This window comes from Mastacembelus armatus, chromosome 16 (assembly GCF_900324485.2).
Source record: "Mastacembelus armatus chromosome 16, fMasArm1.2, whole genome shotgun sequence".
NCBI lineage: Eukaryota > Metazoa > Chordata > Actinopteri > Synbranchiformes > Mastacembelidae > Mastacembelus > Mastacembelus armatus.
Window position 1 is genome coordinate 975,878 of NC_046648.1, and position 15,641 is coordinate 991,518.

Sequence of the window (15,641 nt, forward strand, 5' to 3'; positions counted from 1 at the left end):
AATTTTCTTGGTGTTTCCATTGATGTGTCCATCTCGCATTTTGTGCGTTGCTGTGTTTTCTTTTCTATCTCAGATACACAAACAACTATTTACACATTGGCACAGGATAATATAGCTACTTGTCTCTATATTATTATTAATAATAATAATAATAATAATAATAATAATAATATAAAAAGTAACAATACAGTTATGTTTTTTATTTAGAATAGGCCCGTTAAAAACACTTGAACGCGAAAAACTTTCAGGCTTTGTATTATCCGATATTTGAGAGGCGCCTGAAGGCATCATGACTATGACTGGCTGGAGCCATTTAAAGGGAATAGATCACTTGTCTGCATGAAAGTGCAACTTTAGTCTGTTGTTACCTGAGTGTTTCTGTGTTTTCAGCAGAGGTTTAGTCGATACTAGACACTAAAGTAGTTTCCTTGATCTCTTGACCTGAGCTGTAACGGCAGGAGTCGTTGTGTGTGTCAATATAACCTTTGTGAAACCTCTGAACACCAGGATTGTTTCTGATACTGCCTGGTCTCTAGTGGCCTTCCTTTCTCTGCATGTCAGTCTTCCTCTCCACTGTAATTAGCTGGAGCTCACTGGTGCGTTGTGGATTCCACCCATGTCCACAGGCACTGACAGGAAACTGTTATCTTCATGTGGCTTATTGCTCATATTTACACTTGCAGCACTAAGTCTTTTCAAGCTGTCTACAAATATGCATCCAAAATGATTTCTCTACACACTCAGAACCACATGCACATTAACATACATCTGTACAAACGCTGAAAAACATCCAACTCCTTTGAGTTGTGAATGTGTTAACAGCAACCTGTAAGCTTTATGTCAAAATTCATTATCAAATGACTATTGTGCCAATGCAAACTAGTCCACAGACAGATGTATACTCAATAACATGTAGTGCCTGCAAAACCCTGTTTAAATTGTTTATTTTTGAAGTTGTTCTCCGTAGGTCATGACTCCTCCCAACATAAAACAAAAAGTTACAAAATTGTCTATGTAATCAAAATCATGTGTAAGAGACTTCATAAAAAACAAACACATACATACACATACAGAAGTGAAAGAACATAAAATTGGCAAACTATTGACCCTGTGATACTCAGCATTGGGTGCATGCAACCTGACAGTAGCTGTAGAATATCTACAAAAGTCCAATTAACGAATGATAAAGAGTCTAACAACTTCAAAACGGCAACAACTCCTGCACATTACATCATGTGCAATCAGCGAACACTGTTAGGTGAGGCACACCACATTCCTGACTCTGTGTTGTGAAGTTGTGTAAAGGTTCACAGTGTAATACAGCAGGACCCCCATTAAACAGTTTCAAGCAAGACGGTATATTTGGAACATACAAAATAAATTTTATTATCCATTCTGTTCATGTCTACATCTTATTAGAATTTCTAGACAATGGTTTGTCAAGTAACACACCAAAATTAATTTTAATAATCCCGACAGGTGCCGACAACAATTCTGTCAAGTCCAGGTGTCAAAATATAACTGAATGTGAAAAGCAATTTAACTTCTTTGTTATTTTCCAACATAAAAGGGGAACCATGGCCCTGGGCTGCACTGAGAGCTAGGTGGGACATGGCCATGAGTACACATAAACACAGGTGAGGAAGTGGCTTCAGGGTTGGGCCCCAGTGGCTGCAGGGACTTGTGTGGCCAGAGTGTTGGGGGCAGAGATGACAGGTGATCCAGCAATGTTAGCCAGTGGCTGTGAGGAGGACATTGAGGTGATGCCTGAAAGAGGCAGTAGGTTCATTAATTATTTGGAAATGCTCATGGTTACCTCAATAGAAAACTGGACATGATTTTATTTTTCCCAAAGGTCCCTCTTATGATCGACTTCTAAAAATCTACACCTCTAAAGTTCAGTCAGAAAAACAGTCAGTTTATACATAAACATTTGTTTGCAGCCTCTCACATCCTGGTCGTTTACTTAATCGCAAATTAAAGACTGACACAGATACTGAAAAGAACAGGGGAGTCTTTGAATCAAGGTCTTACCGGCCATCATGCTCGAAGAGCTGACTGGTGTGGAGCTGGCAGCCATCCCTCCTGGAGTGGCCCCCCTTCCCTGATCTTTAACGATGGGATCTGAGAACAGAAGAGGATTTGATCACCACATAAATCACACACAAACTGAAGCCACATTAAATGCTCAACTTGATTTTGTTTTGGAGACATCAGAGTAAAGCAGTAAGAAAGAAACGAAGAAAGGAAGATTTTAACAAGAAGGAAAATCTCACAGAAGTAGGGATGATCCATAGCCTCTCTGGCTGTGAGGCGGGCTTGATGGTCGTAGCGCAGGAGTTTGTCCAAGAAGTCTAGAGCCTCCGTGCTGACCAGGTGTTGGTTCTCACTGTGCACAAACCTCTCCCATCTTTTCCTGGAGTGCCTAAAAACAAACCAGGGATCAGGTTTTAATGCATTTCTGAACCAAAAGCTTGATCAAGATATTCAGTGATGCTTTATTGAGGTTAAACTGTCACAGCGTTTTACCTTCCCAGGATGTCATTGAACCGTGGATCCAATTCAATGTTGTACTTGTCAATGTAGTCGTACAGGTCCTCGGTGCCAAGTACTTTTGCAATCCGCACAAGCTGCAAGTTAGAAGAAACATCATTTAACAATTAAATAAATATAATTTTGTATCTGTTGAATCAGATGAAGGATTTTGAGGAGTATGTATTGTGTATTGTATCGTTTAGAGCATTACTATCAATTAGATGGTGGATCTGTGTGGACGTAGTAATTGTAGGAGACTGATGACAGGAAAAAGAAACAATTTTAAATTGACTGTGTGCATGTTTCATTAAATATTGGTATATTTTGAGAACATGCACATTGTTTTTTTGACTGTCAAACTGGTGGACACAGCTCTGTATCTAACACCTCAGGCTAACTTCCCTATTAAAATCACCATTTCAAAAGCAGGTAAACAAAGGTGCACATAAAAAAAATACCAAATTAGAAATGAAAATACCTGGGAATTATGTAAAAAGGAATGCTATAGTGTGGGTAGAGTTACATTCATAACACACTGACACCACCCTGTTTCACTGGCACAGAATTAAATCGGTCTTTTCCTACTTTGGTTTGTACATTGAGTACATCAAACTGCCACAGCTAATGATTAATAAACTCAGTAACTGAAATATAAATTCCCTTCAAATACAGCAGAGCTGTTATGTTGCCAGTTCAGTAAGAATGTGGTTTGGCAGGGTAAAACAAGTAATGTTATGCATGCAGTCCTAAATACCAGGAAACCACACACAAGACAAGACTCTTTTTAAGCCACAAGGCTTGTGACCACATTCACACCAGATGTTAAAAAACTAATTTTCCAAACCTGATCGTAGTTGTCATGGCCGTGAAAGAAAGGTTCCTTTCTGAAGATCATGCTGGCCAGCATGCAACCCAGACTCCACATGTCCAAGCTGTAGTCATACATCTACGAATCATATAGGAGGGGGAAAGATCTGAATTGACTGCACCGCATTAAAAAGATTAATTGACTTAAATAACATTTTATAAAAATATAAATAACCTAAACCCTAAGTCACATTTTCAACAATTTTGTAAAATAAATAAATAAATAATGGCATGCCTGGACATGTAGAGAGAGACTAAGTGCCTCACCTGGTAGTCTACCAAGAGTTCAGGTCCTTTGAAGTATCTGGATGCCACTCTCACATTATATTCCTGGTTTGGATGGTAGAATTCTGCCAATCCCCAATCAATCAGGCGAAGCTGAAAGTTGGAAAGATAAAAAAAACCAAACAAACATGAATATACTTCAAATCACACTTCGCTGAAGTCACAGCAGAAAGACGGGACGTGAACGAAGAATAAATAAATAAATGTCAACATGTCAGACAATACCTTTCTGTGTTCATGATCAATCATTACATTGTGTGGCTTGACATCTCTGTGCATTATCCCCATACTGTGGCAGTAATCCAGAGCCTGTCAGGTAAAAAAATAATAATCTGTAACCAGCAGTCTGTGAATGATAGAGATGCAATCAGAGCTCCGTATGTTTAGACTGTAAATGATCCAATTACCTTTAGGATTTCATACATGTAGAACCGTATGTCAAAGTCAGATAGTGTTTGATACAATTGCTGTAAAGAGAAATAAAAATGTATGAGCCATTGAAGAATATTTAGTATCAGTATAAACAACACTGCCAGTCAAAAAGCAGCATCTTTACCTTGAAGTCTGTGTTGTTCACATGTTCAAAGACCAGCGCAGGAGTTCTTGACTAAAAAGGTGCAGAGGAAAAAAAAAAAAAAAAAAAGTTTATGCATGAGCATGAATATGAATATGAATGTGTGTGTGTGTGTGTGTGTGTGTCCTGAATGGGTACGGTGCCAAAAAGGAAAAACATACCACAGGATCCTTGACAATATCTAACAATGAGATGATGTTTGGGCCACCCCTCAGATTCTCCAGGATCTTTATTTCTCTCTTGATTTTCTTTTTTTTGACCGGCTGTGAAGAGAGAGAGTCTTGTGAGGCACATGGAAGCGCTACTGAAGTGACAGGATATAAGGACTATGTTCCACTGAAAACATTTACAAATCTCATAAAAGTCCAACCCACTAGTCATCTCCATACCTTCAGTATTTTGACAACCACTTTTTCATTGTTTGTGATGTTTATGGCTTCAAACACTTCACTATATTTGCCTCTTCCTAGTTTTCTGACTAGCTGATAGTCGTCTTGGTTCCTAAAAAACAAACATACACGGTTAACAATGAAAAAAAAAAAAAAAAAAAAAAAAAGCTCACCCAACGAGCAAACAAATACAATTAAAGTAGCAGCAGATCATTTCCCCTTACCCCCACTCAACAACATGGGACTCATAGTCCCAGTATTCCCGAGGTCTCTGTGTGTTTACATCAGGGTAAACTCGAGAGCGGCTTGGAACGGGCCCAGACATATTCTACACAAAATCTTCTCCAAATCTCCTAAAACAGGACAAACGACATCAGAATATGATACAGAGGCAAATATTAATCAGTACTTAAAGCATTTTACGAAACAAACTGCTACTCTAGCATCACAGAGCAGCCTTAAACTCAACACAGGTGATAGTGGCCAATTGATTAGGAATCAGCAATACCTGGGAGGCTCCCTCCAGGATGCTGATGCTGACTGAGGAATTAGAACAGGAGCACTTGAGATGCCTTTATGGTGCAAAAGCTGCAACAGCAGAGACAAAGACGTCCAACACAGATCACTAGTCTGTCCACAGCAACAGATCAACAGCATGTGTGGAGCAGACAAATGGGAATATAAGTTTATGAGACTCTTGACTTTGGACAATGGGTGTCCAGTGTGGGCAGACCTGAATGTTAAATGGGGGCATCCAACCAGTCTAATCAGGAGGCACGGGGTTCAATACAGTCATCACTGGGGGCTAACTACACCAAAGCAGTATCTCCTGTTGGAAAAAGGGGAGAAAGTAGGTTGATTAAAATCAATGCTGTCAGTTAATCAAACAGTGTGAGCCAACGTGCCCCAGTCAACACATCTGCAATGATCCGCGGCTACGAAAGGACCATCGACAAACAGCCGCTCTGCTAACACACTGGTTCACTTATTGCCAGTTTAGCCGCTTAAAGCTGGAGGAGGCACAGGGTCTGTGGTCGGAGGCCTGCACCAGTTAGCACCAGTGCAGCCGAGCTAGCAGTTAGCCGGGCTAACAGTTAGCTCGGCTAGTTAGCGTTAGCTGGAAAGCCGGCTGGAAAGTCTCAGGTAACGCGAGCTCTCCTCCACATTACGAGTCTGAAACACACAGTTCGCACTTAAACAGCCAGGCCATCACCCCGAACGCCACAGTTCACGCAGAGCCAAGTCATAAGCTCCGAGAAATGCATTTCCTTAAGCTAAAAAGTGCTAAGCTAGCAGGCTAGGCGAGGGAACAGCCTCCTGGCTGACAACGCCTCGGAAAAACAGCCCGCAAACACCGGGAGGGCGCAGCCGAAAGGCGCCGCGGCTGGCTCACCGGTTCCCAGCTTCTCCTGACATGTAAAAAACTCACAGGTAGCTCCAAACCCACGGCGATCTGCGATCAAACAACACGGTTACCTCTCAGCGTCGCTGGGACGTCAATATGGCGAAGCTTAGGATGAAGAGCTTAGGGCGAACGGACCTTCCTGCAGGGGGCGCTGTGCTTTTCCTCGTCCACGGGGGAGCCGCCACCATCTGGTCTGACTGAAGCCACGGGTCTCAAATGCGTGTCTGCGTGAGTCTGCGTGAGTCTGCGTGCGCACACGCACACGCACACGCACACAGCTGTGGTGTTGTGTTGTTGGTGAACCTCACCTTTGACCCGACCCAGTAGGTCAGCATCATTTTAACACAGAAAACGTCGAGACCAAAACAGTCTCTTCAGTCTGCAAACCTCAAATAAAAGTTCTGTGCCTCATAATGTTCCACAACACATGGATTTTAATCAGATAAGATAAAATAACGTAAGATAAAACGAACTCTATTTGTCCCACCGTGGGGAAATTACAAGCAGAGAGCCAACAGCAGCAAAGATATGAGATAAATAAGAAATTCAAAATATTTTAAAAATGGGTAAAAAAGTGGAATAAATCTACAAAATAAAATAAAATAAAATAAAGCTACAAAACCTTTAAGTGTGTACAATATGTGCCTATGGGTATGTGCAGTATCTGGACATCAATGGATAAATAAATAAAAGATATATTTTATTAGGAGACTTTCAGTCAGGCCTGTTTCTTCAAAGGTCTTTGTTTAGTGCTGCTCTAGATAAATGGACAGTGGCTCAGAAACACTACGTGGTCTGTGGCAGGAGAAAAGGCCAGGGGCATTTCCTGAAGCAACCACCCACCTGTAATACAAACCCTTTTTGTGACTTCGGACAATTATTTTTATCTGGAACTGATATGATGAATAGGCCTTTGTAATGTTATCAGGAGCTTCTCTGACTGCGGGTCATGCACTGTCGAACACAGAGGCAATTGATACATCTTGTCTGAATCTATAATTAACTAGAGCATTGAAGGTTTAAAAAGTGTCAGTCTATATAAACCCAACAACAGTCGTGCTGCTAAACACTGGACACAGCTGGAGACTGAAGTTAACAATGAAGACGTAAGTTTTTATATTTTTTATCTCTAAAGTATATATTTTTTTCACAGCTGGTTATGACACAATGCTATGAAATTTCTACGAATGTTATCAAATGCTAATGACGATGATGACAGTGAAAAGTCTTTTATTTTTTATTTCTTTCAGGATCATGAGTTGCATCCTAATTCTTCCATTTGCACTGATGGTTGTAACAGCTGCAGTCAGAGGTGACACAAGCTAAAAAATTATTACCTGTTGTTTTGACTTTACTGAACGTTTGGAATAAGACAAAGATTTTGTTCTTTCTTTTTAAGCCCGAAGAGAAAATGTGTTAAGCTTCCTAACTGGTGAGTTTATTTATCTAATGTTTACTTGCAGTATGGTCAGTGTTTATTGTCATATAATATTTTATATGTAGTGCATATCATGTATCATTATATATCATCTAATATTCATATTTATGTCAACACTGTGAACTTTAGTCACAAGTTGTTTTCGCTCACGTTGTCACAGGTGCACTTGGCACAACTACTGAAAAGACCGTAACGGCAAATACCACAGGTCTGTGAGTCACAATGTAGTAATCAAATATACTGAGATATATTCCGTTTTAAAACAGAAAGGTCAAATTATGGTCTGTAGTGACCGCTCATGTCAACAGATCCTCAGAAGCATTGTGGGTTCCCCAGATACATTAACATGAGGTTCAAAGACTGGCTAACAAACGAGGACATTTGTGATATTTGTGTTTTATTCCAGTTTAGCTTCAACGGTTTGTGCTGTAACAAACAACATAACAAATTGCATCATATATTCTCTCCTGACTGCAGGATATGGAAACCCTCCGCGTAAAGTTGTGACAGAGAAAGATTCAGAAGGTACAGCGGTTATCTGAGCACCAGTTTGATTTCTAAATTGCTGTTATGTTTTGGTATTGCCAGTGTCACAGGTTTATCATTAGGAGGTTTTCGTTTTAAACAGCAATAAACTCATTCACAGACGTGTCAGATGCAAAATCTACAGAGAGTTTTGAAACCGATAGACTTACAGGTATGTGCTCTTTAACTCTGACTCAAACATAGAAAAAGTTTCATTTCAATTTTATTATTAATTATTATTGTTATTTTATTTTAAAATTTGTGAAACTAAAGTAGCTGGTAAAAATGGAAGTGAGAGCAGACTGAGTAACCTGTACGTCTAATCTAACCTGCAGTGATCGCAGGTTTCTGACAATATATTGATGCAGATGTCACAGCAGTAAATGTTTATTCTTTCCTGATGCAGTCAAAGACGTTGAAAGCCATGAGATCTTGACCCCTAAAGTTGTGCAGAACGATGAAACACCATTTACAGGAGCAAGCAAAGACAAGGTGGTGCTGTTAGATGTGAGCAGAAGACTGGTTCAAGAACATGGCAGCAGAGAGCGGAGTGGGCCCTGTGGGTCCCACCAAGCAAGCAAAGAGCAGACTGACCTTGACAGCGAGGAAGGAATGACGGTGGATGCTCAGGAGGTGGAAACTGTGTCAGGAAAACAAGTTATGTGCTTAGATGGAGCCAGAATGACTGGCGAGGACAGTCAAGGCCCCACTCTCCAAAGAAAGGCAGGAAGAGTTGAGGGGATGAAAGGCACAGTGGTCTCAGGTGAGAGCAGAGACCTGCTGGACCAGGATAGTTTGGAGGACAACAATAGCAATATTCGCACAGAATCCAGAGAATATATCAGCTCTGAGACTTCTCCAATAGGTAATAACATTTTTCCTTCTACTAATGAATCTTGCAAATACAATTTGATTACGGTGCATAGTGCACTGCCTTCCTGAACATCACTAATTTCTTCCTCTTTCTTCTAGAACGTGTGCCCAGTGGTTTGTCTGTTCCAGCCAAGAACCCAGCCTCCTGAGGACCCTACAAAGGTCTGTTTCCTTTGGATGTGAATGAGACAAAAGCTCTATCCTCCCATCTCAGCTTAGGAAACAACTCCATGTTGTTATGTGGTTACGTGTCGACCACATAACAACATTTAAATTGATCTTGCTTTGTGTTACGAATGTAAAGTCAGACATCAGTTGTTTTTTCCTCTTTTCTTTCAGGTTCTGTTTTTCCTGACACTGAGTCAGGGGCTGCCATCTGTTGACTCATAGGAGGCAGACGGGCTGTTTTCCAATACAGACGCTTCTGGGACTTTTGGACCCAAATTTAGATTTAAACATGGATTTTCCAATATGTGATCATGTGAACAAATGAAAGAAAAAAAGCGTTTTTGCTAATTTTGTGTTGAACTTGCTTGTAGAAACTGGATAAAGAGAGTAAGATCCTACGGGGGGGGGTGATCATCAGTACAAAGTTTTTGTCTCTGTAATGTAAAAGCGTGTAAGTAATCTCCTACAAAAATAAATATCAATACAGGAAACATAAAGAGTGCATCTTTTTCATTTCCTTGGATTTCAAATGTAGTTTAATTTCTAATTAAATACAAATACATATTTCAATACAGATTGAAAGAACCAAAACTGCAATCCAGCAAACATTCAGCACAACAGAGTCTCCAGTAAATAAAATATAAATCAGTTGCCAATACACACATATTGTAATGCTGTGTGAGTAGAGTGTGCGGTGTTATCTGGTTATAGCTTGTGAAACAAATTACACAGAATGCACTGTTGGGATTTTTAGAGCTCCGGTGTTTCATTTCCTAAAGTGCTGAAGCTCACTGTACACGTCTGACTGGACTCCATGTAACTCCTATAAAAAAGTGAAAGCAGTTCTTCATGGAAGCAGAAATAAATCACTAAACTCTAAACCTAAACAACATCATTTGCACATTGTCTTTGAGGCGTAAATAACAACATCGTTCGCTCTTACCTGATAGGGCGACTCTATGACCTCTGTTGCCATTTTCCTTGATACAGACGATGGCAAGCTTCTTCTACCTGTTTAAAAATGCACATTTCTTTGACATGGTGCTGCCCATCATGATGCAGCACAATCAGAAACATCAGTACACGGGCATTTTGCACTCACCGTCATGAGAATCCCATTGTCTCTTTCTTTTGTAGTGAGTTGCAAAGCAGAACACAGAAATAGTGATGAAGAGGGTCAAGATGATATCAGAGACAATAATGGCTATTGCCGAGGCCATGTTTATTTGGTAACAGGAACCACATTCTGTGAAAGAGTGGTGACACTGAAGTGAAACACAAAACCCACACACACAGCTTGTTTTTTCAGCTTCCCACAGCAGAAACAATTTGAAGAAATCTGTTGTAGGTACCTTGTTGTTCTCCAGCAGATCCTGAAAGATAAAGAGTAAATAAAAGCTCAGATCACAACAGCAAAGACTGCCCACACTCATTTATTATTTTACCACGCTGTTAAAACACACAGAGCAAACCACTCACCAAATGATGAACCCACGATGCAAAGAGCGTCAGACATCTTCTTTATGGTGGTTACTGGTCGCAGAGGAAACGAGGCTGACGGTCACCTGTCCTGCCGTCTGTTTTCGAATGAACATAAACAAGGAGGAGGACTCACGGATGAAGAACTGTACACGGGCAGCACCGGCAGTGGTGTGAGGGTTCAGAGGAGGGGGGAGTCCACTCAGAGAAGAGGAAGCTGCTGCGTTTCTGTTTTTTTGCCTAAAATGTCACATTCAGGTGAAGTTTTCTAGCCTGATAAAAAAAAAAAAAAGAAATTATATCAGTCTTTTTAACAAGACTTTGAGTGAACTGAACAAGATAAGACGCCGTCTATTCACTATAGTTGCAGTTTCTGCTAAAATACTTGTGATTGTATCTTCAAATACAGCATTTCCTCATGACCTGTGGTTTTAATGCAGTTCGTTGGCCACAGTCTCAGCTACCTTGTCTAAGCCTTGGTAAACCACATGTTTATCTTTGTTGATGCTGAGCTGCCAGTGAAATGAAACTTTGAAAGGAAACTTCACCTCCACTTCTTTTTTTTGTCTCTGAGATTTTTGTTTCATGTTCAGACACAATTGTCCAAATGATGAAACTGTCTGCACTGATTGTGTTCGGCCTACATGCACATAACAACATTCAACACACAAAAGTCTAAAACTATTTAGATAGAAAATGTCAAATAAATGAGTAGTGCATTAATTAAACCAGACTATTATTTGAACAACAATTTAGGATTAATGCCCAGATTTCTTAAACCAGTGTAAAACAGCAAAAACATCCTCGTCTGTAACTCTCTGGGAATAATAATGATATGTCACCCATTACAATTTGTAAGATGGTGTTTTACAACTGGTCAATTAATCATTTGCTATCAGTTAATAGATCAATTATAGACCATAGTTAAGAGCAGGTTTGGCTTTTTGTATTGACTGTAGTTCATTAGGAATCATCTTTTAATATACAGACTTTCCAGAAAACAAACAATCTTCTGAAAAACATTTGTAATTAAAACATAATTGTTGTATTGATTGTTGTAATGACATGTCATTTCATAATGACTCACCATCTTTTGTTATTATTCACGTCCCTTAAGGTGAAACCCATGACCTTTTGTTAATGGATTCACAAGTAATGATTCATCAGCCGCTTTTCTCACTTATCTGCCATTATAGAAAAACAAACGGCTCTAAGCTAAAGAAAAAAGAAAAACTACACAGACAACCTCTCTGCAACCTCCCATTTTTCTAAACATAAGAACAGAGAGTTTAGCTCTATACCTCACACCTGCCTCTCAAAAAACAAAACAAACTGCTGTGAGTGTTGTTCTATTCTGTTTTCAAAAGTTTCCACGGCACAGAGTAACTAACTGATGGAAAAAAAACGATGAAGGAAAGGAGGTAGATCAGACAGATAGTACTGAACTAGCCTTGGTTACCATATTGTGCGTGTTCTCCTGAAACTGCAAGACAACAGTTTAACCACATTATTATCTCAACACACATTTGGACCTTAAACCGTCTTCCAGAAATCTGATCGGCACTTCTGCATTAGTCACAGTGCACAGATGTCACGTTAGTGCAGCAGGATGACTTCTGACGCTAAAGAGGACGTTGAAAACAAGCACGTGAATCGATGAACCACATACAGATACACAAACACAGTAAATAGCTAACAAATAAAAATATCTATTTCTTTCAGTGAATGTTAGTGAAGCATAAATCTCACCAGGCATGGGAGTTTATTAACACGTCTATACATCAGCAACGCTGTGGTTTGTCACGACATACATTATAAACCACCTATGGAAAATCAACAGGTCTGTTTTTTTCAAACTCACTTATATCCCTAAAATTATTTGCATAAAATCTTCTGGGCCTGCTAAAATACAGTTGAGACATCCTGCCAGCAAACGGCCACTGGAGGGGCTCTGTGGTGTGGAAAATATGAAACTGAAGTGCATTTAGAGATGGTTTATTCACAAGGTTGGTCATTTGGATTTACACACATTAAGTGTCGATTGAACAGGTTGACACAGTTTGGTTCATCAAGGTTTGCAAAATAACTCCTGTAACAGACAGCACGCTGCTGCTTGAACGAAGATCTTTTTTCTGGACTTTTGCAGTTTTTCCTGTAGGACGCTAAAATGTTTTTAGCTACAATGCATTCTGTGTAAAGTGTATTCAAATGTAGTAATAGTCAAAGAAATTCAATTCAGAAATAGTTTCTATGAATAAAGATTATCACTGTCAAATATGTAATCTACCTGTGTGGAGTTATTAAAACAGTTCAGTAAGTCTGTTAAAGCTTGTTGGAATATATTGTTAAAAAGCAGGCACATAATTTGGACCAGCACCGTCTTTAGATTAGCTCTTGCAGTTGGCCCGGACATTCATATACACTTTGTCAGCTGTGAAGAGATGAGAGGGCACAGAGATTATTGGAAAATAGAACGTTGCCAAATGTACAAAAACAGACAGACAGACAAACAGACAGACAGACAGACAGACAAACAGACAGACAGACAGACAGACAGACAGACAGACAGACAGACAGACCAATCGATAGATATTCTATTATAGATATTAGATGCAAATTCAGATTGTCCTGTTGCTCTTATATTAACTTTTACATAGAAATTTCACTATAAAATATAAATTTGAAATATAATTAACAGATAAGAACATATAACATAAATAGCATAACTAGCATATCAACAGTTACTATTAATACTATCAATAGAATGTACTGGATGGATTAATACTGTGATATTGACACTAACAAGTCAACACAAAAATAAATGAGACGTATTGTCAAACTAGCAGAAAAACTTACCACCACTGCAGTCGCTCCAACTCATAACTGCAGATCTAAACATAGCGAGACCATGACTCATTTTAGCCCCTATTGTCTTACCGTTGTCTATTTTCCTCCGCCGAAAGCTGGCGCATCGGTAGGTGACAATGACAATGACAAGAGTCAACAACACATCTGCACAGATGATGCCTGCTATTGTGCCTGGTTCAATCCGGTAACAAGACACGTTGCTGTCTGGCAAACAAACGTAGGCAGAGACTGAACATACAGCCAGAAAAGAAGAATGGGATGGATGGAAAAAATGATTTATCTTTTGGGCTTGGCTAGATTTGCAAAACTTTTGCTTCCTTATCTTATTTTGCATTGTGGTTTATTGTGTTTTGATTCTGTCTCGTGTTTTCTGCTTACTGTTGACATGTGTACAGCACTTTGTGTCAGTTGTTACTGTTTTTAAAGTGTCTTATGAATAAAAGTATTATTATTATTATTAGTCTAGGTTTTGTATGTTGACATGCACGAACACTGAGATTCAAAGTTGTGTGTGTTCTCTCTTTGTTCCACTCACCTGTGAGCACCACAGCCACGTCTTAAAGAAAAGAAAGAAAAGTAAAACAAGGCTTTTTTGTCAGTTAAGTTTCCACCATGCAGAGTGTTTGTGGTTTCATTTTCCTGTGTAAGACCACCCGAATATTTATATGTGTGTGTGCGTGCGTGTGTGTGTGTGTGTGTGTGCGTGCGTGCAAACACATACTTACTGCAAAGCAAAAACAGGACAGTTAGAAAGAATGTGTTGTGTGCCATTGCCAGATTTGCCAAGTTACGTGCCTTCTGAAAGATAAATGGAGACCAGGCTTAGCACACATGCTACGTGCTTCATATTGGCAGTAATACCTGTAGTACACAGTCACAGTGTGTTATGTCCTACATCCTACATGCTTTAAATCCTTAGACTATCACTCTGTTTGGTTTTACTGACACAATCAAATCCCTTAACGCTTTGAAGACAGAAGCCCGTTTATCTGCGTTAGTGAATAAACAGCCTGTTTCACAATGAGTCACATGTCGCTGTGTGGGCATCTGATGAAAGGAAATTTAAAAAAGAAATAAAAGAGTTCTCAGAAATCATTCAAATATCACAACAAATGAATGAACATCAGCAGGATATGGCAGTTGATGTATTCACACGTGTATAAAGCTGATTTTTATCTAGTCCATCTGGGGATGAGGGAGAGAAAGTCGGAGTGAGATAAGATCCTCATACCTGCTCTGCTGGCCGTCTGCTATCCAAAAGCTGATGTGAGTCTAACTTCTCATTGGTTTTCGCTTTTGAGGGCTGACGTCAAATCTTCTGCTCCTCCTCTGCTGGGCTCAAACGCTGCCTGTGTAGTTTGGTAACACTGATGGTTTAACAGTGACAGAGAAGAAGGTATAGATTCTAATTTCAAACTGCGGCTTCAAAAAAGATCTACACAAAATATAAAACATTACACAAGACAAAGGAAAACAATTGCACAAGTAAATCCAGCTGTAGTACCAACCCAGAGTCGGCGGCAGCTTTCTAATGAAAACAAAAACAACAGTCTGACATCCACACGAATAAACTCTCTGTATCGACGGCCCTCACGCAGTGGAGAACATGAGCTGTTTCTTCTTCAGCGCCTGTTTCCGAAGATGCTGCTGGAGAAGAAACCTCAAAACAGGAAGTTTTGAAAGTGCGTAGGTTGTTCGACCGTGAGCTCAGACTGTGACTCTGCTGCTTCTCAGTGGCCACGAGCCTGTATCTTACTCAGACGACTCTGTTTCAAGGATTCATGGATTTAGTCTCTGACTTTTCCAACAACTTTTCAGTTCGAAAACGCTCAACGGTGCAGTCGGCCTGTGTTGGTCTTACTGAGCTGTGAGACGATGCTGTCTTTTTATTTGTGTGCCTCATCTCTGTTTTCACTGCTCTGCCTTGGCAGACTAGTGGTGATTCTGAGTCTTCAACAGCAGAGGGAGCTGAGAGATTACTGGTAGTGTCTGTGGCAACACGGTGCCTGAAACTGAAACTTTTAAGCTGAACAAATTTTTACTCTTTGTTACAGTTCTGCTTTTTTCAACTTCTGCTTTATTCTTGGACTCAACGTAACTTCCCTCGGTCTTCAGTCATGATGAAAACAAGACAGACTAGAATTTAAAAAAATCTGGCAGCTCTCAAGGTTTTATTAATATCGTCTACGTTACAAGAGTAAAACAAAGTCCTGAAAAAGCAGCAGAGTCTCACAC

The 15,641-nt window shown here is 39.8% G+C and overlaps 4 protein-coding genes across 10 annotated transcripts; 1 reads left to right on the top strand and 3 right to left on the bottom strand.

Annotated features, from left to right (window-relative positions):
* Window positions 1-927: 927 nt before the first annotated feature.
* LOC113122722 (casein kinase II subunit alpha-like) lies at window positions 928-6,277 on the bottom strand. Of its 3 annotated transcripts, none has more exons than XM_026294252.1 (15): window positions 6,127-6,277; window positions 5,384-5,479; window positions 5,159-5,238; window positions 4,875-5,003; window positions 4,651-4,762; window positions 4,423-4,524; window positions 4,244-4,294; window positions 4,095-4,154; window positions 3,913-3,996; window positions 3,670-3,780; window positions 3,380-3,481; window positions 2,530-2,630; window positions 2,277-2,425; window positions 2,035-2,124; window positions 928-1,767 (listed from the first exon to the last, which is right to left on the bottom strand). In XM_026294252.1, exons 4-15 carry the CDS (start codon window positions 4,973-4,975, stop codon window positions 1,652-1,654), a joined length of 1,179 nt encoding a protein of 392 aa, XP_026150037.1. In that variant the 5' UTR covers window positions 4,976-5,003; window positions 5,159-5,238; window positions 5,384-5,479; window positions 6,127-6,277; the 3' UTR covers window positions 928-1,651. The 3 variants fall into 3 exon arrangements, with proteins under 3 accessions (XP_026150037.1, XP_026150038.1, XP_026150040.1); XM_026294253.1 differs by having other exon boundaries at window positions 6,080-6,197; XM_026294255.1 differs by having other exon boundaries at window positions 6,044-6,160.
* A 775-nt stretch (window positions 6,278-7,052) lies between these two features.
* Window positions 7,053-9,418, top strand: LOC113122633 (uncharacterized). Of its 3 annotated transcripts, none has more exons than XM_026294109.1 (9): window positions 7,053-7,161; window positions 7,306-7,367; window positions 7,455-7,487; window positions 7,654-7,701; window positions 7,971-8,018; window positions 8,122-8,190; window positions 8,425-8,883; window positions 8,991-9,053; window positions 9,231-9,418. In XM_026294109.1, the coding sequence occupies exons 1-8, from the start codon at window positions 7,154-7,156 to the stop codon at window positions 9,038-9,040; spliced, it is 777 nt and encodes a 258-aa protein (XP_026149894.1). In that variant the 5' UTR covers window positions 7,053-7,153; the 3' UTR covers window positions 9,041-9,053; window positions 9,231-9,418. The 3 variants fall into 3 exon arrangements, with proteins under 3 accessions (XP_026149894.1, XP_026149895.1, XP_026149896.1); XM_026294110.1 differs by having other exon boundaries at window positions 8,140-8,190; XM_026294111.1 differs by lacking the exon at window positions 7,654-7,701.
* Window positions 9,419-9,577: 159 nt separating this feature from the next.
* On the bottom strand, window positions 9,578-12,388 carry tyrobp (transmembrane immune signaling adaptor TYROBP). Its single transcript, XM_026294402.1, has 5 exons — window positions 10,539-12,388; window positions 10,412-10,432; window positions 10,162-10,305; window positions 10,003-10,070; window positions 9,578-9,882 (listed from the first exon to the last, which is right to left on the bottom strand). Exons 1-5 carry the CDS (start codon window positions 10,573-10,575, stop codon window positions 9,826-9,828), a joined length of 327 nt encoding a protein of 108 aa, XP_026150187.1. The 5' UTR covers window positions 10,576-12,388; the 3' UTR covers window positions 9,578-9,825.
* Window positions 12,389-12,517: 129 nt separating this feature from the next.
* hcst (hematopoietic cell signal transducer) lies at window positions 12,518-15,321 on the bottom strand. 3 transcript variants are annotated; one of them, XM_026294404.2, is made up of 6 exons: window positions 14,915-15,321; window positions 14,638-14,755; window positions 14,132-14,204; window positions 13,942-13,962; window positions 13,476-13,634; window positions 12,518-12,969 (listed from the first exon to the last, which is right to left on the bottom strand). In XM_026294404.2, exons 3-6 carry the CDS (start codon window positions 14,175-14,177, stop codon window positions 12,926-12,928), a joined length of 270 nt encoding a protein of 89 aa, XP_026150189.1. In that variant the 5' UTR covers window positions 14,178-14,204; window positions 14,638-14,755; window positions 14,915-15,321; the 3' UTR covers window positions 12,518-12,925. The 3 variants fall into 3 exon arrangements, with proteins under 3 accessions (XP_026150189.1, XP_026150188.1, XP_026150190.1); XM_026294403.2 differs by having other exon boundaries at window positions 14,638-14,773; window positions 14,915-15,320; XM_026294405.2 differs by having other exon boundaries at window positions 13,476-13,610; window positions 14,638-14,773; window positions 14,915-15,309.
* Window positions 15,322-15,641: the final 320 nt, after the last annotated feature.